The sequence below is a fragment of the Erinaceus europaeus genome, chromosome 11 (assembly GCF_950295315.1).
Source record: "Erinaceus europaeus chromosome 11, mEriEur2.1, whole genome shotgun sequence".
In the NCBI taxonomy this organism is placed as follows: Eukaryota; Metazoa; Chordata; class Mammalia; order Eulipotyphla; family Erinaceidae; genus Erinaceus; species Erinaceus europaeus.
Window position 1 is genome coordinate 49633769 of NC_080172.1, and position 27832 is coordinate 49661600.

Consider the following 27832-nt stretch of genomic DNA (forward strand, 5'->3'; position numbering starts at 1 on the left):
ACTAGTTCAGTGGCATTTAATGTTCAATATATGCTACATTATTTTTAGCATAAGTTTTACATTTAATTTCCACATGGAACAAGTTCAGGTAGCAAAATAATCTTGGCTCTAAAACAGAATCACCACCTACATTTAGAGCTGCACTGGCATCAAGGTGGCATCTCTCAGGCACAAACTGAGGGAAGCTCAATGTAAGGCAATACCCAGAAGCTCAGCACACGGGAATCTGAGAGCTTCAATATTGGCTCCTAGAAACCGCTCAGGCTTTCTCAATACACTGAGACTACTGTCGGTGTCAACGAGGTGCTTACCAAATTCTACTCAAGTGGGACCGGGCAGTGGCACACCTACTTGAGTGCACGTTACCATGAATAAGGCTCTGGATTCAAGCCTCTGGTCACCACCTGCAGGGTGCAAGCTTCACAAGCATTGCTCCAGGTGTCTCTTTCTCTCTCCCTATGTCTGTCTCTACATAAAAGAGAGATAGTGGTCTGGGAGATAGCACAATGGATAAAGCACTGGACTCTCAAGCATGAGGTCCTGAGTTCAATCCCCAGCAGCACATGTACCAGAGTGATGTCTGGTTTATTCTCTCTCTCTCTCTCCACATCTTTTTCATTAATATAATTAAAAAATTTTAAAAGAACAACAACAAAAAAAAAATAAAAGATATGACCAGCTGGAGTGCTGCAATCTTCCTATAAGCACCAACCCCCTAGTTATAAGTCTGGTAGGGAAAAAAAATTCTATTCAAGCTGCTAGTAGCTCTTTCATATTGAAAATACAGTTTCAGAAGGGGTCTAATTTTTTTTTTTTTTAAGTGCTAGACTGAGCTCTTCTAAAGAGCACAGGGAAGTCAAGGGAAAGCACCTGGCAACAATTAATGTAAATGTATGGCAAATTTATGTATCTTCAGAGAGAAAATGAACTGCAGAAGGCAATGGTGGTCTCTGCCAAGGGCTGAGATCACACCTGAGCTCAGCAACCCAGCAGTGATTCCCAAGGCGCTGTTCTCTGAAGAGAAAGGATGGCAAAGCCCCAACATGAAGAGTAAAATCACCTTGGAGAAGCAGTCATTACAGTTTTCACACCTCCCAGTGCTTTTGGGTCAGTGTATCATTCTTTAAAAAGCCACAATGACATTGAGAACACTGCTCTGACCCTTTTTCTTTCTTTTTTTATTTTTGATCCTATCTTTTTCTAGTAAGTTCCTGCAAACATAAGGCCTGATTTCCCCAAATTTCATCAGTGCGTGATCTATAGGAGCAGTTTACTCAGGGGGCCAGGCAGTGGTGCACCAGGTTAAGTGCACATAGTGTGAAGCACAAGGACCCCTTCAAGGATCCTGGTTCAAGCCCCTGGTTCCCCACCTATGGGGGGGGGTAGCTTCACAATCAGTGAAGTTGGTCTACAGGTGTTTACCTTTTTCTGTCCTCTCTTTCATTTTCTCTCTGTCCTATCCAATAAAAAAAAAAGGTCTCCAGGATTCACAGTACAGGTACCAAGCCCCAGCAATAACCCTGGAGGTAAAAAAAAGAAGTTTACTCAGTTTCACAGCTCTTTGCTGAAGTCTTAGCACTAATCTCCCTGTGTGGATTCCGTACTGTCTTTCAGGAAGCACAACGTGAACAACAGAGACTAAGGTCCTGCTCAGGGACAGTCCTAGGAAGTTGAAGTGGAAAGACACTGTGGACAAGGGCAATGCAAAAACACTTCCTCTGAACTGAGTCACAAGTGGAGTACACATCTCCTCTGGATATAAGCAATATACACTCATTGGTTAATATCAGCAACAGAACCAGAACATTGGTAGATCAGATTCTAATATGATAATGGAAAAGTTGGCAGTGCTTCACCAGGTTAATAAATCAGCATTTGCTAAGAGACAATATTTTAAATACAATGTCATTGAAAAGTCCTAGCAGGCAAGTCCCCTTCATCAGTTACTTTGAAAATAACAGTCATTAACGAGAGGAAGGATGCATCCCATGCTCAATAGGGCAGGTTACTGGACTGCTCTGGCTGAGCACTGCAGTTCAAGGGCACATGCTGTACAGCGTCCCTTCAAGTCACAGAGTCCTTCTTCTTCCGGAATGGTGATTTCAGTCTCTTCCACACACTGTTCTTAGGTTTTGATTTTTTCTCCATGGCCAGCAATGCCTCCTTCTCTTTCCTACGTATCTCCCGCACAAGGGCGTGGAACACATCATCAATGTAGTAGCGGTAGGCGGCAGAGGTCTCAAAGAAAGGGCAGCTGAATTCTCGGGCCAGAGCGAGTCCTTCCTCCTTGGTGACCTATAAGATGTGAATGTGAGAAGACTCAGATTAAATTATCTTTATTTATTTGGATAGAGATAGCCAGAGATCAAGAGGAAAGGGCGTGGAGGGAGAGACAGAGACAGAAGTTGTGAAGCTTTCCCCCTGCAGGTGGAAGGCTGGAGGCTTGAACCCGGGTCCTTGTGCACTGTAACATATGTGCTCAACCAGGTGCGCCACCACCCAACCCCTAAGAGAAGACTTAGTAATTACAGTAGAAAACAATTATAGCTGCTCACAAAAAGCAAAGGCTCAAGTAGAAAGAAAGCTTCCCACTGTTGCAGATGTTTAAGCTGAGAGCAGGGGTTTTTCTCATATATATTATTTCATATTTATTATTTTGTTTATTAAGTATTAAGAGAGTTTCATATGAGACAGAGAGAGGAAGAAAATGTGGGCCAGGTGGTTGTGTAGGATTCTCAAACATGAGGTCCTGGGTTCAAGCCCCAGCATCACATAAGCTATAGAGATACTCTCGTTCTCTCCCCACTCTTCACTTTCTCATTAATAAATAATACGATATAAGGCAGGGGAAATAGCATAATGGTTATGCAAAAAGACTCTCATGCCTGAAACTCCCAGGTCCCAGGTTCAATCTCTTGCACCACCATAAGCCAGAACAAAGAATAGTTATAGACAAAAAAACTATCCAATCTTACTTCTTTGTATTTTAAGGAAGTATACACATGGAGTATATTACTTAAACAACAATATAAAAAGCTAATCAACTTCCAGAGGCAGGGCTACGAGCAGCAGCAGATCTCCTTCTCTCCTCTCCTCTCCCGGATCAACTAGGAATACCAAAGGAGACCACCTGGGACTGAAACAAGACAGGACTAGAACGACTACAGGAAGCCACCAAATCACCGGTGAGTGCAAACACGTGTGGCTGGTGACAGAGAGGAGCCTAGGGAGGGATTAAGTGGCTGGTAACAGTCCGGCAGTTTATCAGTTGAGACAGCAACTCCAGTCTGTTCCACCAACAAGGGGAAAGCTGAAGGGAGGAGAGGATTCCCCAGAGACTCGCCAAGTACAACTCTGAGTCTCCATTGCTACTGCCCTCAGAATCTGGAGCAGCGGCAGGGAGGGACACCAGGGGACAGAGATCTAATCAGGAAACTCAGCCTACTTATAGTTTAAAAGCCCTCAGGCTCCCATAGCCTACAGGGAAGGAAAAAAAAAAGAGGCTTTTAAACCACTGAGCTCCAACTCAGGGATTAAAATACTATTGAAACAACTGTTAACTTCCACCACTGTGAACCCTTTAACTTACTTAGACACAAGTCAATCCAAGCAATAGTGGTCAGTAATTTGAAAAGTACTGAGAGAGGAAACTCATAACATAATATATAAAATGGTTAAACCAACAAGAAGAAATATTGGAGAAACGAACCAGGACAAGAGTCCAGCTAAAAGTCCTCCAGAGGGTGAAGCACAAAACAATGAGTTCAACATCCAAACATTAGCTAAGGAAATAATCACAGGAGTGAGTAAAGAATTTGAAAAAATTGTAATCAGAAATGCAGGAACAACAAATGAGAATATGGAAGAAAATTCTAATTATCTCATGGTTATTAGAGAGCTGAAAGCTGAAATCGCTGAGCTAAGAAGGCAACTAGCTGAACAAGCTAAAACAGTATCAGAGCAGGGCAACAAAATAGATGAACTCCAGAAAGCAGTAGAGGGCAGAGAGAATAGAATCAAAGAGGCTGAAGACAGAATTAGCAAGATTGAGGATGAATTAGAGACAACTAAAAAAGAAGTAAGAGATCTCAAAAAGAGATTAAGAGATGCTGAAAACAACAACAGAGTCCTATGGGATGACTTCAAAAGAAACAATATACACATTATTGGCTTACCAGAGGAAGAAAGAGAAGGAGAGGAAGAAAGCATTCTCCAGGCCATAATAGCTGAAAATTTCTCCAGTCTCGACAACATCAAAGACTTAAGAAGCCCAGAGGGTCCCAAACAGAATTAACCCAGACCTAAAGACACCAAGACATGTCATACTTAGAATGGAAAGGAATAAGGATAAAGAAAGGATCCTCAAGGCTGCAAGAGAAAAACAAAGAGTCACCTACAGAGGAAAACCCATAAGATTAGCAGCAGACTTCTCCATACAAACACTACAGGCCAGAAGAGAATGGCAAGATATCTATCAAGTGCTCAATGAGAAAGGCTTTCAGCCAAGAATACTATATCCTGCTAGATTGTCATTCAGATTAGATGGAAGCATCAAAACCTTCTCAGACAAGCAACAGTTGAAGGAAGCAACCATCACCAAGCCTGCCCTGAAAGAAGTTCTGAAAGGTCACCTATAAACAACCAGACCACCACAAATAGGACATATATCAAAACACTCTAAAACTCTACAAGAATGGCGTTAAAATATCTTCAATCTTTGATATCAATAAATGTCAATGGCCTGAATTCACCTATTAAAAGACACAGAGTAGGAAGATGGATCAGAAAACACAACCCAACAATATGCTGTCTACAGGAAACTCACCTAACTCAACAAGACAAACACAGACTTAAAGTGAAAAGATGGAAAACTATCATACAAGCCAATGGCCCACAAAAAAGGGCAGAAACAGCTATTCTCATATCTGACATGACAGACTTTAAAATAGATAAGATTTAAAAAGATAGGAATGGACACTACTTAATGCTCAGAGGATCAGTCAATCAAGAGGACTTAACAATTATTAATATCTATGCACCCAATGAGAAGCCATCTAAATACATCAAACTTCTATTGAAAGAGCTACAGCAATATATTAACAGTAACACAATCATAGTAGGGGACTTCAACACCCCACTATCTCAACTTGACAGATCATCCAGGAAGAAAATCAGTAAAGACATAAGGGAGCTAAATGAAGAGATAGATAAACTAGAACTATTGGACATTTTCAGAGTCATTCATCCCAAGAAACTGGAATACACATTTTACTCAAATCCACATGGATCATTCTCAAGGATAGACCATATGTTAGGCCACAAAGACAGCATCAGCCAATTCAAGAGCACTGAAATCATCCCAAGCATCTTCTCAGACCACAGTGGAATTAAACTAACACTTAACAATCAACAAAAGATTAGTAACAGTGCCAAAATGTGGAAGCTCAACAGTACACTTCTTAACAACTTCTGGGTCAAAGAGGAAATCAAGGAAGAAATCAAAATGTTTCGAGAGTTCAATGAAAATGAAGACACAAGCTATCAAAATATTTGGGACACAGCTAAAGCAGTCCTAAGAGGGAAGTTCATAGCTATACAAGCACACATTAGGAAACAAGAAAAGGCACAAATAAACAGCCTGATTGCACATCTTAAAGACCTAGAAGAAGAACAACAAAGGAACCCTAAAGCAACGAGAAGGACAGAAATCACTAAAGGTAGGGCAGAAATAAATAACTTTGAGAATAGGAAAACCATACAAAAGATCAACGAAAGTAAATGTTGGTTCTTCGAAAGAGTAAACAAAATCGACAAACCTTTAGCCAGACTCACAAAACAAAAAAGGGAGAAGACCCAAATAAATCGGATAGTAAATGAAAGAGGAGAAATCACAACAGACACTGCAGAAATTCAACATATCATGCGAGGCTTCTATGAACAACTATATGCCACCAAGCTAGAGAACCTGGAAGAAATGAATGATTATCTATATACCTACCAACTTCCGAAACTAAATAAAGAGGAAGTGGATAACATGAACAGGCCCATCACAACTAATGAAATTGAAACAGTTATCAAAAATCTCCCCAAAAATAAAAGTCCTGGACCAGATGGTTTTACAAATGAATTCTACAAAACTTTCAAAGAAGAACTAATACCTCTACTTTTTAAAGTCTTCGAGAAGATTGAAGACACTGGAATACTCCCTGCCAGCTTCTATGAAGCCAACATCACTCTGATACCAAAAGCAGACAGGGACACAACCAAAAAAGAAAACTACAGACCAATATCTCTGATGAACATAGATGCGAAAATATTGAACAAAATTCTAGCCAACCGGATACAGCAGTATATCAAAAAGATTGTCCATCATGACCAACTGGGGTTTATCCCAGGCATGCAAGGTTGGTTTAATATACGTAAATCAATCAATGTGATCCACCACATCAACAAAAGCAAGACCAAAAACCACATGGTCATATCAATAGATGCAGAGAAAGCCTTTGACAAAATACAACATCCCTTTATGATCAAAACACTACAAAAAATGGGAAGAGATGGAAAATTCCTGAAGATAGTGGAGTCTATATATAGCAAACCTACAGCCAACATCATACTCAATGGTGAAAAACTGGAAGCATTTCCCCTCAGATCAGGTACTAGACAGGGCTGCCCACTATCACCATTACTATTCAACATAGTGTTGGAAGTTCTTGCCATAGCAATCAGGCAGGAGCAAGGAATTAAAGGCATACAGATTGGAAGAGAAGAAGTCAAACTCTCCTTATTTGCAGATGACATGATAGTATACATGGAAAAACCTAAGGAATCCAGCAAGAAGCTTTTGGAAATCATCAGGCAATACAGTAAGGTGTCAGGCTATAAAATTAACATTCAAAAGTCAGTGGCATTCCTCTATGCAAACACTAAGTTAGAAGAAATTGAAATCCAGAAATCAGTTCCTTTTTTCTATAGCAACAAAAACAATAAAATATCTAGGAGTAAACCTAACCAAAGAAGTGAAAGACTTATATACTGAAAATTATGAGTCACTACTCAAAGAAATTGAAAAAGACACAAAGAAGTGGAAAGATATTCCATGTTCATGGGTTGGAAGAATTAACATCATCAAAATGAATATATTACCCAGAGCCATCTACAAATTTAATGCTATCCCCATCAAGATCCCAAGCACATTTTTTAGGAGAATAGAACAAATGCTACAAATGTTTATCTGGAACCAGAAAAGACCTAGAATTGCCAAAACAATCTTGAGAAAAAAGAACAGAACCGGAGGCATCACACTGCCAGATCTCAAACTGTATTATAGGGCCATTGTCATCAAAACTTCTTGGTACTGGAACATGAACAGACACACTGACCAGTGGAATAGAATTGAGAGCCCAGAAATGAGGCCCCACACCTATGGACATCTAATCTTTGACAAAGGGGCCCAGACTATTACATGGGGAAAGCAGAGTCTCTTCAACAAATGGTGTTGGAAACAATGGGTTGAAACATGCAGAAGAATGAAACTGAATCACTGTATTTCACCAAATACAAAAGTAAATTCCAAGTGGATCAAGGACTTGGATGTTAGACCAGAAACTATCAGATACTTAGAGGAAAATATTGGCAGAACTTTTTTCCGCATAAATTTTAAAGACATTTTCAATGAAACAAATCCAATTACAAAGAAGACTAAGGCAAATATAAACCTATGGGACTACACCAAATTAAAAAGCTTTTGCACAGCAAAAGAAACCACTACCCAAATCAAGAGACCCCTCACAGAATGGGAGAAGATCTTTACATGCCATACATCAGATAAGAGTTTAATAACCAACATATATAAAGAGCTTGCCAGACTCAACAACAAGACAACAAATAACCCCATCCAAAAATGGGGGGAGGACATGGACAGAATATTCACCACAGAAGAGATCAAAAGGCTGAGAAACACATGAAAAAATGCTCCAAGTGTCTGATTGTCAGAGAAATGCAAATCAAGACAACAATGAGATATCACTTCACTCCTGTGAGAATGTCATACATCAGAAAAGGTAACAGCAGCAAGTGTTGGAGAGGGTGTGGGGTCAATGGAACCCTCCTCCACTGCTGGTGGGAATGTCAATTGGTCCAACCTCTGTGGAGAACAGTCTGGAGAACTCTCAGAAGGCTAGAAATGGACCTACCCTATGACCCTGCAATTCCTCTCCTGGGGATAGATCCTAAGGAACCCAACACATCCATCCAAAAAGATCTGTGTACACATATGTTCTTGGCAGCACAATTTGTAATAGCAAAATCCTGGAAGCAACCCAGGTGTCCAACAACAGATGAATGGCTGAGCAAGTTGTGGTTTATATACACAATGGAATACTACTCAGCTGTAAAAAATGGTGACTTCACCGTTTTCAGCCGCTCTTGGATGGACCTTGAAAAAATCATGTTGAGTGAAATAAGTCAGAAACAGAAGGATGAATATGGGATGATCTCACTCTCAGGCAGAAGTTGAAAAACAAGAACAGAAAAGAAAACACAAGTAGAACCTGAAATGGAATTGGCATATTTGCACCAAAGTAAAAGACTCTGGGGTGGGTGGGTGGGGAGAATACAGGTCCATGAAGGATGATAAATGACATAATGGGGGTTGTATTGTTAAATGGGAAACTGGGGAATGTTATTCATGTACAAACTATTGTATTTACTGTTGAATGTAAAACATTAATTCCCCAATAAAGAAATTAAAAAAAAAAAAAGCTAAGCAACTGGTATACCCAACTATGAAATGTCATTTTTCTTACTTTTGGACCTTTAAGTTTTTTTTTTCTTCTAGTTTTTTGCTATAATAGACTGGCAATGAACATTACTAATGTAAATATCTGAAGTGATTTTTGAACAGGTATTAACTGAGAAGTATTATAATCTTTTGGGGGGCTAGGCTGTAGCGCACCTGGTTCAGTGCACACATTACAGTGCGCAAGGACTAGGGCTCAAGCCCCTGGTCCTCACCTGTAGGCAGAAAGTTTCACATGGTGAAGCGGAGCTACAGGTTTCTCTCTGTATCTTTTTTTTTTTTAAATATTTTATTTATTTATTTCCCTTTCTGTTGCCCTTGTTATCATTGTTTTGGTTATTATTATTGTTGTTATTAATGTCATTCCTGCCAGATAGGACAGAGAGAACTAGATAGAGGAGGGGAAGACAGAGAGGAGGAGAGAAAGATAGACACCCACAGACCTGCTTCACCACTTGTAAAGCGAGCCCCCTGCAGGTGGGGAGCCAGGGGTTCGAAACGGGACCCTTGTGCTTTGCGCCATGTGTGCTTAACCTGCTGCACTAAGGCCCAACTCCCCGGTGTGTCTATATCTTTTTCTTTTTTTAAAAATGTTTTTTAAATATTTATTTTATTTATTTATTCCCTTTTGTTGCCCTTGATGTTTCATTATTGTAGTTATTATTGTTGTTATTGATGTCGTCATTGTTGGATAGGACAGAGAGAAATGGAGAGGAGGGGGAGACAGAGAGGAGGAAGAGAAAGACAGACACCTGCAGACCTGCTTCACCGGCTGTGAAGCGACTCCCCTGCTGGTGGGGAGCTGGGGGGTTTGGACCAGGATCCTTATGCCAGTCCCTGAGCTTTTTGCCAACTGTGCTTAACCCGCTGTGCTACCACCCGACTCCCTGTCTATATCTTTTTCTATCTCTTCCTCTCCTCTCAATTTGTCTCTATCCAATTATAAATGAATAAAATATTAGTGAAAAAAGAAAAAAATCTTTAAAAATTTTTTGAAGCATTATAAATTTAACTACTTTCAGGGGCTGGGGGGTGGCACACTTAGTTAAGTGTATGTAGTACCATGCACAAGGATCCAGGTTCAAACTCCCAGCCCCTACTTGCAGGGGGAAGCTTCATAAGTGGTGAAGCAATGCTGCAGATTTCTCTCTTTCTATTCCACGCCTCCATCATTTCTCTCAGTTCTATCAGAAAAAATAAAGATGAAAAATAAGTAAAGAAAATAAATTTAACTCCTTTCAAAATGCCTGAACTAATAATAATAATAATAATAATAATAATAAAATATATAATATAATATATAATAATAATAATAATAATAATGCATCCACTAATAATTGTGACTGAAGAATCTTGCATGATTCTCTTTCTCTCATTAATATAAACAGATCTTTAAAAAAATTAGTATTTGGGAGTCGGGCAGTAGCACAGTGGGTTAAGCATTCATGGCGAAAAGTGCAAGGACTGGTGTAAGGATCCCGGTTCGAGCCCCCGGCTCCCCACCTGCAGGGGAGTCACTTCACAGGCGGTGAAGCAGGTCTGCAGGTGTCTATCTTTCTCTCCTCCTCTCTGTCTTCCCTTCCTCTCTCCATTTCTCTCAGTCCTAACAATGACAACATCAATAACTACAACAACAATAAAGGGGGGGGGGAAGGGGAACAAAAGGGAAAATAAATAAATAAATATAAAATTGCCATCAAGCATGAGGTCCCGAGTTCAATCCCCGGCAGCACATGCACCAGAGTGATGTCTGGTTCTTTCTTTCTCCTCCTATCTTTCTCATTAATAAATAAATAAAATCTTTTTAAAAAAGTAGTATTTCAGTGGCTTGGGAGGTGGTACCGTGAATAAAGTGTTGAGGTTCTGAGTATAATCATGCATGAGGTTCTGAGTATAATCCCTGGCAGCACATGTATCAGAGCGATGTCTGGTTCTCTTTCTCTCTCCTCCTATCTCTCTCACTAAATATATATATATATATAAACTGTATCTTCACTTCTAAAATTCAACAGTAAATTTTTATTTTGTTTAAATATTCATTTGTTAATGAGTAGGGGGGAGAGAGACAGGGAGGGAGGGATGGCATATTATACCAAAGTAAAGCACTCTGGGTCAAGGGTAGAGTTCAGATCCTGGAACATGGTGGAGGAGGAGGTGGCAGTTAGAGAGTTATGTGGAAAACTGAGAAATGTTACACATGGACCAACTACTGCATTTTATCATTGACAGTAAACTATTAATTGCCCCAATAAAGGAAAAGAAGGAAGAAGAGAAAAAAAGAAAGAGAACAGAAGAGAGGAGAAAAAAGGAACACAGTGCTGAGGATCAAACCTGGAATCTCATGCTAACTTGAAGGGTATCATTTATTCTCTTCTTTCAGGGTTTATAACTTTCACACTCAGGAAATACATCTTTTTTTTTAAAAATTTATTTATTCCCTTTTGTTACCCTTGTTTTTTTATTATTGTTGTAGTTATTGTTGGTACTGATGTCATTGTTGTTGGATAGGACAGAGAGAAATGGAGAGAGTAGGGGAAGACAGAGAAGGGGAGAGAAAGAGAGACACCTGCAGACCTGCTTCACCAGCTTGTGAAGCAACCCCCCTGCAGGTGGGGAGCCGGGGGCTCGAACTGGGATCCTGACGCCGGTCCTTGTGGAAATACATCGAGGTATAGATAAGTTGCTCCTGTTGCAACATGAAAGGGTTTCTTTCAAATGTTTTGGAGATAAACATTCTACAATCCTCTACTGGATATTTATTTTTCTTTATCTCTTAAAAGATAAAGGGTTGGGAGCCAGGCAGTAGTACAGGAGGTTAAGTGCAGGTGGCACAAAGTGTAAGGACCAATGTAAGGATCCCAGTTCGAGCTCCTGGCTCCCCACCTGCAGGGGAGTTGCTTCACGGGCGGTGAAGCAGGTCTGCACGTATCTATCTTTTTCTCCCCCTCTCTGTCTTTCCCTCCTCTCTCTATTTCTCTGTCCTATCCAACAACAATGGCATCAATAACTACAACAATAAAACAAGGGCAACAAAAGGGAATAAATAAATATTATTAAAAAAAAAAAAGATGGGGGGAGTCGGGCGGTGGTGCAGCGGGTAAAGCGCACATGGCGCAAATCGCCAGGACCTGCGTAAGGATCCCAGTTCGAGCCCCCGGCTCCCCACCTGCAAGGGAGTCGCTTCACAAGCGGTGAAGCAGGTCTGCAGGTGTCTGTCTTTCTCTCCTCCTCTCTGTCTTCCCCTCCTCTCTCCATTTCTCTCTGTCCTATCCAACAACAACGACATTAATAACCACAACAATGTTAAACAACAAGGGCAACAAAAAGGAAAATAAATAAATAAATAAAAACTTAATTAAAAAGATGGGGAGTTGGTTAAGCGCACGTGGTGCGAAGCGCAAGGACCAGCATAAGGATCCTGTTTTGAGCCCCCGGCTCCCCACCTGCAGGAAAGTGGCTTCATAGTCAGTGAAGCAGGTCTGCAGGTGTCTGTCTTTCTCTCCCCGTCTTCCCCTCCTCTCTCCATTTCTCTCTGTCCTATCCAACGACGACATCAATAACAATAATTACAACAACAACAAAAAGACAAGGGCAAAAAAGGGGGAAAAAAAAAGATAAAGGGCTTCAGAAGAGAGAGAGGAAGGGTAGAGAGGAAAACGGTAGCGCAGCGGGTTAAGTGCACATGGCGAGAAGCACAAGGACCGGCATAAGGATCCCGGTTCAATCCCCGGCTCCCCATCTGCAGGGGGGTCGCTTCACAAGTAGTGAAGCAGCTCTACAGGTGTCTATCTTTCTCTCCTCCTCTCTTGATTTCTCTCTGTCCTATTCAACAACAGCAGCAACAAGGGCAACAAAAATGGGGGAAATGGCCTCCAGGAGCACTAGATTCATAGTGCAGGCACAGAGCCCCAGCATTAATCCTGGAGGCAAAAACAATGGGGGGGGGGAGGAAGAAAGCAGAGAACTACCATATATTCCTTTTGCCATCTAATTATTGTTCATGTCGACCTGGGAGCTGGTACAGTGAATAAAGTGCTGGACTCAAAAGTATGATGCCCCAAATTCAATCCTGGCATTGCATGATTCTGTCTCTCTTTCTCTCTCATTAATAATTATAAATAGGTCTTTTAAAAAATAATATTATAGGGGGCCAGGCGGCAGCACACCAGATTAAATGCACATAGCACATTAAATGCAAAGGACAAGAACAGGTGCAAGGATCCTGGTTCTGGGGGGTTTCTTCACAAGTGGTGAAGTAGATCTGCAGGTATCTTTCTCTCCCCGTCTGTCGTCTCCTCTCAATTTCTCTGTCTTATCCAATGGCAGCAACAGCAGCAATAACGACAACAATAACAACGGAAAAAATGGCCTCCAAGAGCAGTGGATTTGTAGTGTAGGAACCAAGCCGCAGAAATAGTCTTGGAGGCAAAAAAAAAAAAAAAAAAAAAAAATCCAGGGCTGGGGAGATAGCATCATGGTTCTACAAAAGCCTTTCCTGCCTGAGGCTCCGAGGTTGCAGGTTCAATCCCCAGCACCACCATCAGCTAGAGCTGAGCAGTGCTCTGGTCTCCAAATGTGTGTGTTATCTACCTCTCTCATTAAATAAATAAGATACTTTTAAAAATTAATATTCCAGTGGTCTGGGAGGTGGCACAGTGAATAATGTGTTGGGTTCTCAAGCACAAAGTCCTGAGTATAATCCCTGGTAGCACATATTCCAGAGTGATGTCTGGTTCTCTTTCTCCTCTTATTACTCTCACTAAATAAACAAACAACTAACTAAAATCTCTGAAAACTATTATTCCATAGATTTTGCTTTGCAAATTAATTTTTTTCTTTTCTTTTTTCAAAAGATTTTTTAAATTATTTTTATTTTTATTTAATATTTATTTATTTATTCCCTTTTGTTGCCCTTGTTGTTTTATTGTTATATTTATTACTGTTGTTGTCACTGATGTACTTGTTGGATAGGAGAGAAATGGAGAGAGGAGGGGAAGACAAAGAGGGGGAAGAAAGACAGACACCTGCAGACCTGCTTCACGGCTTGTGAAGCAACTCCTCTGCAGGTGGGGAGCACGGAGCTCGAACCAGGATCCTTACACTGGTCCTTGCACTTTGAGCCACATCATGCACTTAACCCACTGTGCTACCACCCAACTTCCTTTTTAATTTTTTTTAAAAGATTTTATTTATTTATGAGAAAGACAGGAGAGAAAAAAAAAAAAAAAAAAACAGACATCACTCTGGTACATGTGCTACCGGGGATCGAACTCAGGACCTCAAGCTTGAGAGTCCAAAGCTTTATCACTGCGCCACCTCCCAGACCACTTTTTTTAAAAAATATTTATTTATTTGACAGAGACAGCGAGAAGTTGAGAGGAAGAGGGAGACAGAGAGACACCTGCAGCACTGCTTCACCACTTGTGAAGCTTTCCTCCTGCAGGTGGGGACCAGGATCTCGAACCCAGGTCCTTGAGCACTGTGACGTGTGCACTCAACCAGGTGCGCCACCACCTGGCCCCCCAGACCACTTTTTTTTAAAAATATTTTATTTTATTTATTTATTCCCTTTTGTTGCCCTTGTTGTTTTATTGTTGTAGTTATTATTGTTGTTGTCGTCGTTGTTGGATAGGACAGAGAGAAATGGAGAGAGGAGGGGAAGACAGAGAGGAGGAGAGAAAGATAGACACCTGCAGACCTGCTTCACCGCCTGTGAAGCGACTCCCCTGCAGGTAGGGAGCCAGGGTTCGAACCGGGATCCTTATGCCGGTCCTTGTGCTTTGCGCCACCTGCGCTTAACCCACTGTGCTACAGCCCGACTCCCCAGACCACTTTTTTTTAGAGATTTTATTTACTCATTAATAAGGAAGATAGGAGAGAGAGAGAAAGAACCAGATATCACTATGGTACATGTGCTGCCGGGGATCGAACTCAGGACCTCATACTTGAGAGTCCAATGCTTCATCCACTACTCCCTACTCCATCTCTCAGACCACTTTTTTTTCTCTCCCCACCCCCCATCCCAGAGCACTGCTCACTGGTACAGGGGATACTGAACCTGGGACTCTGGAGCCTCAGGCTTGAGAGACTCTTTGCATGACCATTATGCTATCTACCCCCACCCCAAATTCACTCCTAATCTAGGTTTTGAGGAAAATTAATACATATGACACATCCCACAAGATGACACACAGGGTTTCCAACTCTATCCTCACCTGTCTTAGCTGCTTTAGGTCAGACTTGTTGCCCACAAGAACCACTGGTGTGTCATCAGTACGTCGAACTCGATAAATAAGTTGTTTGAATTCTCGGACTTCATGAAAGCTTCGACGATCAGTGATAGAATAGCAGATGATGAACCCTTCTCCTGCCCTCATGTACTGATCCCGCATGGCTGTAAACTCTGCCTGAAGGGAAACAAGGATCGCTTGTTACTAATGAAACCTGAAACTACACACAGCAGCTGTTTACTTCAGGTTTAAAGAGATGTGCCGATTACCTGCTATCCTGAGTCAGAGTGCATGAAAAATGAAAAGAGATGAACTAGAGATCTTCTCTGCAAATGCCTTCCCTCCCCTTTACCAGAGAGGAAAGGCTTTAATTCAGAGCATTCTGGGATTTAATACCTGTCCAGCTGTATCCAAGATGTCCAGATTGGCAGGCTCATCATCAATACGAATCCGGATTTTATAAGCATCTTCTACAGGAGGGAAGAAAGGTGTACTATAAACCCAGAATGCAGGAATATGCAACGTTATTTTAAAATTCATCATATGGAAAAGGAGATTACACCCAAGTTGTTTCTGTGCCGAAACTGCTGTCTCAGGCAACACGCCTGATCTACTGATCTATGTTGGGTCTTCAACCAAGATTTCATGCCAGGGAGATAGCATGGTAGCAACACAATGGATTTGCATGCAAGAAGTCTCAGGTTCCATTTCTAGTACCCACTATCAATAGCCAGAGCTGCATGGTACGCTGGGCAAAAATAAGCAAAAGAAATTAAGATTTCTCTTTTTTACATGAACAATGACATTAAGTGCATCCTTCAGTTTAAATTTGTAAGAGCTCACTGATAATTCTTTTTTTTTTTAAAGATTTATTTATTTAAGAGAAAGGAGGGGGAGTCGGGCTGTAGCGCAGCGGGTTAAGCGCAGGTGGCGCAAAGCACAAGGACCGGCACAAGGATCCCGGTTCGAACCCCGGCTCCCCACCTGCAGGGGAGTCGCTTCACAGGCGGTGAAGCAGGTCTGCAGGTGTCTATCTTTCTCTCCTCCTCTCTGTCTTCCCCTCCTCTCTCCATTTCTCTCTGTCCTATCCATCAACGACAACAACAATAATAACTACAACAATAAAACAACAAGGGCAACAAAAGGGAATAAATAAATAAATAAAATAAATATTTAAAAAAAAAAAAAGAGAAAGGAGAGGGAGAGAGAACCAGAGCATCTCTCTGACACATATGTTGCTGGGGTTTAAACTCAGGACCTTATGCCTGAGGATCCAATACTTTATATACTGTGCAATTTCCTTGGACCATCTCATCAACAATTCTGAGCTAGAGAAAAAAGAAAGGGGAGTGGGGGAAAGAAAGTGGGGCCAGGTAGTGGTGCACCTGGTTAAGTGTACCCACTATAGTGTGCAAGGACCTGAGTTCAAGTCTCTAGTCCCCACCTGCAGGGGGAAAGCTTCACAAGTGCTGAATATGAGCTGTAAGTGTCTGTCTCTATCCAATAATGAATAAATAAAAATTTAAAAAAAGAAAGGAAGAAGGGAAAGAGGAAGGAGAGAAAAAAAAAAACTATTAAAGATTGTGTCTTGAGGGCTGGGTGGTGGCACATCTGGTTGAGCGCACATGTTACAATGTGCAAGGACCCAGTTTGAGCCCCTGGTCCTCACCTGCAGCGCAGAAAGCTTTGCAAGTGGTTTAGCAGTGTTGCAGGTGTCTGTCTCTCTCCCTATCAGCCCTTTGCCTCTCGATTTCTAGCTGTCTCTATCCAATAAATAAATTAAGATTTTTTTAAAAAAAGATGTTTCTCTAAAATGTATTAGTCCTGGACAGGTAATGGATGTAGTTAGTGTACAGGACCCAGATTACAGCGTGGCCCCCAGTTCCTTGGAGAAAGTTTCTGTCTCAGGGTGGGGGTAGATAGCATAATGGTTATGCAAAGAGACTCTCATATCTGAGGCTCCAAAGTTCCAGATTCAATCCCCTGAACCACCATAAACAGAGCTAGCTGTGTGCTGGTAAAACAAAACAAGAGAGGACTTCCAGGAGGCTTGGCCATAGAATAACTGGGACCAAATCACCTCTCCTCCCAAAACAACAAATAAATACATCAAGAGACCCAACTGAAGTCATCATCTACAGCTGAAAGTTCTGCAGCCTCAGCCACAAAGTTGCAGATAATACCATGATGCCAACCTGACTTCTCTAGGCAGATGACCTCACCAATGTGTCCTGGAATCACACTTCTCCAGAACTCTACCTCACTAAGGAAAGACAGAAACAGGCTGGGGGTATGGGTCAACCTGTCAACGCCCAGACCTCCCACCTTTTTTTTTTTTGCACCCCATAAAAATCTTTGGTCCATACTCCCAGAGGGATAAAGAATAGGGAATCTTCCAACAGAGGGGAGGGGATATGGAACTCTGGTAGTGGGAATTGTGTGGAATTATACCCCTCTTTTCCCACAATCTTGTCAATCATTATTAAATCACTAGTAGAATGTATTTAAAGAAAAAATATATATATATAAAGTTTCTGTTTCTATCTGAAAAAAGTGGCCTCAGAGTACTGGGGCACTGGTGATGACACTCCCCCCCCAAAAAAAAAAAATCCAGGAGGTAGCTAACTCTAATTGAATAATACTTTACTATTTACAAGAACCTGGCACATAGCTAGCACATAGGAACACTATAGACTGGGAAAGTTTCATAAGTGGCAAAGCTCACTGTGGTATCTCATCTCATCTCTCTCTCTACATATACATACATACATACACACACACACACACACACACACACACACACACATATATATATATATATATCTGTTTCTGTAATTGAAAGGGGGAAAAAAAGTCTACCAGAAGCAGCGAAAGTAGAAATACACAAGTGTGTAGCCCCAGAGATAGACATTGCCATACAAGCTACTTCACAGGTGGTGAAGCAGGTCTGCAGGTGTCTATCTTTCTCTCCCCCTCTGTCTTTCCCTCCTCTCTCCATTTCTCTCTGTCCTAGCCAACAACGACATCAATAACAACGATAATAACTACAACAATAAAACAACAAGGGCAACAAAAGGGAATAAATAAAATTAAATTTAAAAAAAATTGTTAAAATTTAAAAAAAAAACCCTAATGAGGAGTGTGGATCAGGAGGTAGAGTAGTGGATAAAGCACTGGACTCTCAAGCATGAGGTCCTGAGTTCAATTCCTCGCAGCACATGTACCAAAGTGATGTCTGGTTCTTTCCCTCTCTCCTTTCGCATGAATAGATCCTTTAAAAAAAAAAAAAAAACTAATGAGGAGGGCAACAAAAGGGAAAATTAAAAAAAAAAAATGAGGTGTTATTTTTTTAAACTTTAAAAAAAAAAAAAAAAAGCAGGGGGTGGGAGGGAATGACTGGAAAGATAGCTCACCAGGAAGGATAGGAGGCTATGTGCCTTGCCATGAAGTGGCCACGGTTTGAGTCCTGGCGCCACACAGGAGGTGCCACGGCACTGAAGGAAGCTCTAGTACTGTGGTGTTGCTTCCTCTTTAGTGAATGAAATACAGCCAAAGAGTGGTGAGAGGTCGCAACTCCAAATAAAATAAAATGTTTGTTTGTGCCAGGGCTCTACTATGTGTGATTCTGCTCCTGGAAGACATCTCTTTTCTCTCCTTCTTTTTCAGATAGAGAGAAAGAAGAGCTACCATAGTGCCACTCCACTGTTCATGGAGCTTGTCCTGGTGCCACAAATGGTGCTCCCGTGTGATGCTGGGGCTCAAATTCAGATCCTTTATGCATGGCAGGTGAGCTCTCTCCTGGCCCAAAATTTAAAAAATAATAATCATAGTAATAAAAAGTGAGGAGGAGGAGAAAGAGGGGCTGGGCAGTGGCATATCCATAGAATATACAGATTACCATGCACAGGAACCAGGTTCAAGGCTCCTGGGGGGATGACTCATGAGAAGTGGAGCAGTGCTGCAGATGTCTCGCCCTTTCAACTGACTATCTCCCCTTCCATCTCAATTTCTCTGTCCCTATAAAAGATAGAAGGAGGAGAAGAAGAAACTTAAAAATTTATATTTATGAGAAAGAGAAAGCATAGCACTATTCAGCCCAAGCATCTGTGATGCCCGAGATCAAAGCTGGGGCTCCCAAGTCTTGTACTCTATCTCTTTTTTTGTAAAAATATTTATTTATTTACTTATTCCCTTTTGTTGCCCTTGTTTTATTGTTGTACTTATTATTGTTGTCGTCGTTATTGGACAGGGCAGAGAGAAATGGAGAGAGGAGGGAAAGACAGAGAGGAGGAGAGAAAGATAGACACCTACAGACCTGCTTCACCACTTGTGAAGGAACTCCCCTGCAGGTGGGGAGCCGGGGGCTCAAACCAGGATCCTTCTGCTGGTCCTTGTGCTTTACCTGCTGCGCTACCGCCTGACTCCCTGTGCTCTCTTAACCATCTCCATGGTTTATAGGTCTCCCTCTCTTTTATTATTTTGTTGTCAAGATTTTTGCTGGATTCCAATGCTCCTGGAAGACATTTATTTCATTTTTTTTTTTTTAAAGATAGCGGTTGAGAGACCAAGCACACAGAAAAGAAAAAAAAAAAAAAAAAGGAGAGATACTACCACACCACTCTAGAAGCTTCTTGTTTGCCTGATCTTCCCAATGTGGCAGGCAGGGGCTTGAAGTCTCGCCCTTGGGCCTGATCAGGTATGTGTTCTAATGGACAAGCTGCCTTCCAGCACCCTTATTTAGTTAACATAAGAGGATGGAGAGGGAGAGAGAACCACAGCATGACTCTGGAATAAGGTGCTGGGGACAGAACTCGGGACCTCAAACATGTAAGCCAAGCCCTTTGCTCTTCCATTGAGCCACCTCCCTAGCTGTTGAAGCAGGTAATAATTACCTACGTTTTACAAATAAAAGTTATTGTACTTAGCCATAAGCTATAGTTCTTTCTCATCTTAATACTGTAAGGGGAAAAATTATAACTGTTAGTGTTTTCTAAGCAACCCATAGTGCCATATATTTTTCCATTATGAAGACAAACTTCTTTATACATATTAATGTAGTAACCTTTGAGAAGATGGAAAAGTAAAATGGAAGAGGAAATGAAACACTCAGTATTTCCATCATTCAAAGAATTGTTGCTTAGGTCCTGATATATTTCATTTTAACATTTTTTTCTTGAACCTTTGTTATCTATTTTTCCTCAAAGATGAAAAGCCCACTATGTCAATGTTTCTCAAACTACAGTTCATGACCCACTAAGATTAGTGATCCGTGTATGAGTTTAGTGGAGTGAGACCAGCAATAGTAAGCACAGAGTGGTTGCAGAGGCGGCACAGAGGGTACAGTCTGGAAACTGTAAGTCTGAGACCCTAGGTTCAGGTCCCAGGTTTGACACTAGGCATCACTGATGGAGAACGCAGCTCTGGCAACTCTTGCTCACTCTTGAAATAAATATTTTGGGGCTCAAGCAGTGATACAACGACTAAGGAGCTGGACTCTCAAGCATGAGGTCCTGAGTTTGATCCCCAGCAGCATACGTGCCAGTGTGATGTCTGGTTCTCTCTTCTCCTATCTTTCTTGTTAATAAATAAATAACTAAAAAAGAAAGAAACAACAAGGACAACAAAAAGGAATAAATAAATATTTTTTTAAAAATTTTAAAAGCCTATTTAGCTATTAATAGGAAAGAGAAATAAACACTCTGGCATATGTGATATTGAGGATCAAGTTCATGACCTCAGGCTGGGGAAACAGCATAATGTATGCAAAAGGCTCTTATGGTTGAGGCTTCAATCTCCCAGATTCAATCTGTAGCATCACCATAGGCCAGAACTCAGCAGTGCTCTTGTGAAAAATAAATAAATAAATAAAGACCTTATTCATAAGAGCATGCTATATACACTACTTCCCAACTACTACTTATTTATTTTTAAAGATTTATTTACTTATGTATATAAGAGAGAGGAGCAAGAGAGAAAGAGAAACTAACTAGAAAATCACTCCGGCATATGCAATGATGGGGATCAAATTTGGGGTCTCATGCTTTTAGGTTCAACCCTAGGAAGCTGAGCCACCTCCCAGGCCACTAATTATTATTATTATTATTATTTTATTATATTCCCTTTTGTTGCCCTGTTGTTTTATTGTTGTAGTTATTGTTGTCGTCACTGTTGGATAGGACAAAGAGAAACGGAGAGAGGAGGGGAAGACAGACGGGGAGAGAAAGAGAGACACCTGCAGACCTACTTCACTGCTTGTGAAGTGACTCCCCTGCAGATGGGGAGCTGGGGGCTCAAACTGGGATCCTTTCGCCAGTCCTTGTGCTTTGTGCCACGTACACTTAACCCACTGCATTACCACCTGACTCCCACCACTGATTGTTTTTTAAAACAGAAAAGCTTGTACCTCTGAGTCTCAGGTATGAAAGTCTACATAAAGCACGGCACTATCTTCCTTGGCCAATATACATATATGTGTACTAGTTTGAAACAAAATGCACTGAATTGTAAACTCAATGAGGAAAGACACTGGCCCAGGAGAAGATACAGATAAAGTGCTGGCATTTCTAAGCATGAGGTCTGGTCTGGAGTTCCGTTCCCAGTGTTCCACGTGCTGGAGTGTTGCTCTGGTGTGCATTTTCTCTTCCTTCCTTCCTTCCTTCCTTCATTTCTTGCCTCTAGGGTAATATTGCTGGGGCTATACCATGAATCCACTGCTCCTGGAGGCCAATTTTTCCAGATTTGTTGCCCTTGTTGTTATTGGATAGGACAGAAAGAAATCAAGAGAGGAGGGGAAACAGAGAGGTGGAGAGAAAGACAGACACCTGTAGACCTTTTCACCGCTTGTGAGGTGACCCCCATGCAGGTGGGGAGCCGGGGGCTCAAACCAAGATCCTTTTGCTAGTCCATGTGCTTAACCCACTGCACTACCGCCAGACCCTCTTTCCTTCTCCCTCTTTCTTCCTTTTTTCTTTCTCCTTTCCTTCCTTTCTCTCTCTCTCATTAATAAGTAAATAAAGTTTCTTTCTTTCTTTCTTTTTTTTTTTTTTCTGGTGGGGAAAGCACAGCCAAGTGGTGGCACACCTGGTACCCATTACCCATGCTCAAGGACCTGTGGTGGGGATGCGGGGGGAAGCTTCAAGAGCAATGAAGTGGTGATGCAAGTGTCTTTCTTTCTCCCTCTCTTTTTCCCCTCTTCCCTCTCAATTTATTTTTCTCTATCCAAAATAAATAATAAATAAAATATTAAAAAATGAGCAGACAGGATACATTTTTGCAAGTCACTGTACCTGGAGGGACTATCACAATACTTGGCAAATAAAAAGTACTTAAGAGGTATGAGTATTTGGGGCAGGGGTAGATAGCACAATGGTTATGCAAAGAGACTCTCATGCCTGAGGCTCCAAAGTCCCAGGTTCAATGCCCTGCACCACCATAAACCAGAGCTGAGCTACTCTGGTTTTAAAAAAATAAAATAAAAAAGAGGGAGTCCTGCAGTAGCGCAGTGAGTTAAGCACATGTGGTGCAAAGTGTAAAGACGGGCGTAAGGATCCCGGTTCAAGCCCCAGCTCCCCACCTGCAGGGGAGTCACTTCACAAGCAGCGAAGCAAGTCTGCAGGTGTCTGTCTTTCTCTCCCCCTCTCTGTCTCCCCCTCCTCTCTGTCTTATCCAACGACAATATAACTACAATAATAAAGCAAAAGCAACAAAAGGGAATAAATAAATATTAAAAAAGAGAGAGAGATGAGTATTTGCTATTGAATGAGAAAATACTGTTTGAGTCCTAAGAGGTAATTCATCCAAGTAGGGTATGCATTTGTCACACAAGGAGTGTGTGACACAAGCATAATGTGGGAGATCCAAGGGGGTAGATGGAAGAGTTTCAGTGTGGTGTTATCTTTCTCTTTCTTCCTCCTTTCTCTAGCTATTTGTATGCTGGAATTTTTTTAATTTCTTTATTGGGTGTTTAATTAATTTTTTAGTTGGGTGTTTAATTAATGTCTTACATTAAACAGTAAACAAAATAGTTTGTACTGTATACTGGAATTTTAAAAGAATGAAAAAGTTGATCTGGGAGTAGTATAATCAGGCATGCTCAAGATCCAGAGTAACAACAAACAAAAAAAAATACTGTCAAGAAGGCAGCTGACTAGGAGCAAAATAAACTGAGTTAAAAATGTACCTCAGGTTATTGAAACAGCTATACATTTTACTTGAAAAGATATTTCTGGAGTTCTAAGTGAATTACCCTAAGCCCGAAACTGATTTCATTCCTAGAATTCTCAATCCCTGAAAAAAAGTTCTAAGTTTGCTACAGACCATGAGAAAACAAGAGTATCTTCCATTTCCCCACTTAGAGGAGTAGCCACCACTAACATAAAAGAACCAGCCCCAAAGCTGGGTTGACTCAGAGCACTGAGCAGGCTTTGTGGAAAACACAGCAGCAGAGGCCTAGCCCAATGAAAGCTCTTCATAATGGCCAGGGTTCTGACCAAGTGTCACATCCTAAAGCACTAGCAACTGGGGAAAACCTTCTGTCCCCACCCCTACTGCCACCCTCATTTTTACTTTTGCCCTGGATAAACTGAATCCCTGACAATCAAATGTGCTTCCCTATAGCTCAGAAATCACAGTCCATGTAGAAAATAGTTGTGGGGCAGGGGCAAACAAAACCAATTTTAACAGTGTTCTGGCAGAAACAGAGGGGTGTCCTTCCAGAAAGATGTGAGGGGAGGCAGCAGTGTGTAATGCAGCTGAGGTAGGAAGAAGCAGTGAAGGCCTGAGAGTGAAGAAGCCCAGGTGCTGCCCCTCTGGGTTATAAGAGTTCAGCCCGCTGGCTTGACTTGTTTTTCAGCTTCCTTTTGTGGAAGTTCAAATCAGCTGACTCACAGCTACTTTAGTCAGGCTCTAGTCAGACCCTGAGAGAGAGAAGTGACAGCCCAAGGCTTCTTCTTCTTCTTCTTTTAATATCTTTATTTATTTATTGTTGGCTAGAGACAGGGAGATATTGAGAGAGGAGGGGGAGAAAGTGAGGGAAAGAGACAAACACCTGCAGCCCTGCTTCACCATTTGTAAAGCTTTCCCCCTGCAGGTGGGGACCAGGGGCTTGAACCCGGGTCTTTGCGCACTGTAATGTGTGCGCTTAACCAGGTGCGCCACCGCCTGGCCCCAGCCCAAGACTTCTAAAGTGACCTTTAAACTTTTCCTTAATCTGGCAGGGCAGGAGAGCAAACATAAACATGACACAGAAAGTGGCCCAGTAGTGAGTGCTCAGTAAAAGACAGAGCCTGGACATGGCTGTGTGCAGCAGGAAGTCGGGACAGAAAAGAAAAACAAAGCACATGACAACAAAAAAACAAAGCAAGTTTCACTCTTGGGGGCCAGGTGGCAGCACACCCGGCTGAGCAAAAGGCATGGGTTCAAGCCACTGTTTCCACCTGCTGTGGTGAAGCACTGCCACAAGGGTCTCTCCTTCTCCCCATCTGCCCTCTCCCTTCTCACTGCCTCTATCCAGTAAATAAATTAAGTAATTTTAAAAATAAATCTGAAAAGAAGGAAAGAAAGACTGCTTCACTTTTTTACCAAGTACTATGTGATTCCTCGAAAAAGTGTATCTGAACCACACGGTCACTCCAAAAGGCGCAAAACACAGATTTAAAAAAAAAAAAAAAAAAGTTGGGGCGGGGTAGTGGCGCACCTGGTTGAGCGCACATGCTACAATGTGCAAGGGCCCAGGTTCGAGTCCTCAGTCCCCACCTGCAGGGGAAAGCTTTGCAGGTGGTGAAGCAGGGCTGCAGGTGTCTCTGTGTCTCTCCCTCCCTATTATCCCCTCCCCTCTCGGTTTCCGGATGTCTCTACCCAGTAAATACATAAAGATGAAATGGCACACGGATAGGCAGGGCTGATGGTCTGACTTACCGATGGTGGGGTCGTGATCCTCAGGGAACCGGTGGCTGATGAACTGCATGGTCATGGCTGCAAAACAAGAGCGACACACTTAAAGCGACACTGCGTGACGCCCGTCCAGCTCGGCCCCGCAGGCTCGGCCCCCGCAGGCGGCGCGGCCGCGTCACCTACCGCTTTTGCCGACCCCGCCGGCGCCCAGCATCACCAGCTTGTACTCGCGGGACAGCCCCGCGGGGCCGCCGCAGCCGCTCCCCGCCAGGCGCGGCCCCGCATCCATCGTCCTCCCGGCACCTGGAACGAGGGGACCCTCAGTCGCGGCCCCGCACAGCCCGCGCGTCGGATCGGGCCCCCAGCCCCCAAATCCCAACCCCGGAGACACGGCGCAGGCTTCTCCCTGTCAGAAAACACCCCAAACTATCTTCTGACGGCGCCCCGCGCGGGGACGCGGGACCAGGGTTCCGGGAACCGGCCGCCGCGGGGTCTCCGGCTCCGAGGTGCCGCCCCTGCTCTCAGACGGCGCCTGCGCCCTAGTCTCGGGCCGCCGCAGTCACTGTCCGTCCCCTTCCCGGGCGAGGCCCCAGCGCCGACCTGTGGAGCCAAGGCCCCGCCCGCGGCCCGGGAAGATGGCGCCCGCACCGCCCTTGGCCGAGGTCCTCACGCAACGTCACGTGGCTCCGCCCCCGGAGGGCGGGCTCCGGTGACGGCGCAAACCCACCTCTGCTTCTCCGAGCAGCCGGCGTCTGGGGGAGCTGGGGGAGCGGGCAGGCCACAAGTGCGAGAATGACTAACCGGGGCGGCCGGGCGGCGCAACAGGTTAAGCGCGAAGTGCAAGGTCCCGGTTCGAACCCCTGGCCCCCACCTGCAGGGGGGGCGTGAAGCAGGCCTGCCGGTGTCTTATCTTTCTCTCCCCATCTTCCCTGCCTCTCTCAATTTCGCTGTCCTATCCAACAGCAGCAGCATGACAACAAAATGAGAAAAATGGCCTCCAAGAGCAGTGGATTCTGTGCAGCAGTGCAGACACCAAGCCCCAGCGATAACCCTGGAGGCAGAAAAAAAAAAAAAAGGAAAAATTCCATGGTGCACATCTATCACGATGCGCAAGGATCCGGATTCAAGCCCCTCATACGCACCTGCAGGTCAAACAGTGCAGGTGTCTTTGCTTGTCTCCTTCTCTCATAAGCTGTTTATATCCGAAATAAACAATATACATTTGTTTTTCTGCATTTCATCTCAGGTTTAGGACTCAGTATGTCGGGGGTGAAAGGTTATAATTTTCACTAAAAATGTGCAAAGGAATATCAAGTATCTAAAGGAAATAGCAGGGCTCGGGAAAATGCTTACCCGGGTTCTAGCAGGGCTCCAGTGCTACTGCTGTGGTCCCCATACACACAAACCACCACAGCCCCCACACAACCCTTCTTTTTTAATACCAGAGCACTGCACAACTCTGGCTTTTGGTGGTGCTGGAGATTGAACCTGGGACCTGAAGAGGTTCAGACATGGTGGTCCAGGAGGTGGACCCTCAAGCATGAGTTTAATCCCCAGCATCACATGTACCAGAGTAATGTCTTGTTCTTCCTCTACTGCTATCTTTCTCATTAATAAAATCTTTAAAAAATTGTTTAAAAAATGGTTCAGGCCTGAAAATATTTTGCAATACTATTATGCTATTCCCCTAGTCCCCTGCAGTGTTAGCCAGCCCAAATTCCTGAAGACAACCAACAGAAAAAGTAACAACCCAGAAACATTGCTGCCAGCACTGAAAATTAGACGAGTAATGAAAAGAGAAAACAAAACCTGTGTTCATGGACTTTTTTTTTTTTTGCCTCCAGGGTTATTGCTGGGGCTCAGTGCCTGTACTGGGGCTCGGTGCCTGTACTACAAACCCATTGCTCCTGAAGGCCATTCTATTTTGTTGGCCTTGTTTATGGCTTTTGTTGTTACTGCTGTTGTTGGATAAGACAGAGAGAAATCAAAAGAGATGGGGAAGACAGAGAGAGGGAAAAACACCGGCAGACCTGCTTCACGGATTGTGAAGTGACCCCCCTGCAGGTGGGGAGCCGGAGGCTCAAACCCGGATCCTTACGCCACCTGAGCTTCACCTGCTGTGCTACTGCCCAGCCCCGTTCATGGACTCTTTCCCCTAAACAGGGCTAGAACTGAGATGTCTACTGCATGAATGAGGGGTGGCGTACCTGGTTAAGCATGTTACAATGAATGCATAAGGGTTCCATTACCCAGTTCCCACCTGTAGGGGTAAAGCTTTTCAAAGTGAAGCAGTGTTGCAGTTGTCTGTCTCTCCCTATCAACCCCTTCCCTCTCGATTTCTGGACGTCTCTATCAAATAAATAAGGATAATTAAAAAAGAGGGTAGGGATATGGTGAGCACATGATTATACAGACTCTCATGCCTGAGGCTCCAAAGTCACAGGTTCAATCCCATATACAACTATAATGCAGAGCTGAGGAGTGCTCTGGCTAAAAAAAATGTAGGCACTGCCACTATACTTTTATGGGAAAAATGTTTTCACCCAAGAATAATTTGTATTTCCTTAAAAAAAAAATTTTTTTTTTTTTGTGCCCCAGTCCCAAGTTCAAAGCCTGGCACCACAATATGCATCAGGCAGTGCTGATTGAGGGAAAAAACTGGAGCAGCTCTGGAAATGGTGCAGTGGATAGAACTGGACTCTCAAGTGTGAAGTTTTATCTGCACACCACAGGTAACACAGTGATGTTTTTCTTTTTAAAATCATCTTTATTAGAGATAGCCAGAAAAGAGTGACAAGACACTTGCAACACTGCCTCACCATTTGCAAAGTTTTCCCCCTACAAGTGGGGACTCGGGATGGGGGGTGTTGAACCTGGGTCTTTGTGGCTCACCCATAGGGCAATGTCTTGG

The 27832-nt window shown here is 42.9% G+C and overlaps 1 protein-coding gene across 2 annotated transcripts; it reads right to left on the reverse strand.

Annotated features, from left to right (window-relative positions):
- On the reverse strand, positions 1 to 25497 carry RIT1 (Ras like without CAAX 1). 2 transcript variants are annotated; one of them, XM_060201569.1, is made up of 6 exons: positions 25352 to 25497; positions 25105 to 25224; positions 24946 to 25002; positions 15427 to 15500; positions 15016 to 15207; positions 1 to 2295 (listed from the first exon to the last, which is right to left on the reverse strand). In XM_060201569.1, exons 2-6 carry the CDS (start codon positions 25208 to 25210, stop codon positions 2065 to 2067), a joined length of 660 nt encoding a protein of 219 aa, XP_060057552.1. In that variant the 5' UTR covers positions 25211 to 25224; positions 25352 to 25497; the 3' UTR covers positions 1 to 2064. The 2 variants fall into 2 exon arrangements, with proteins under 2 accessions (XP_060057552.1, XP_060057553.1); XM_060201570.1 differs by having other exon boundaries at positions 25105 to 25214; positions 25342 to 25495.
- Positions 25498 to 27832: the final 2335 nt, after the last annotated feature.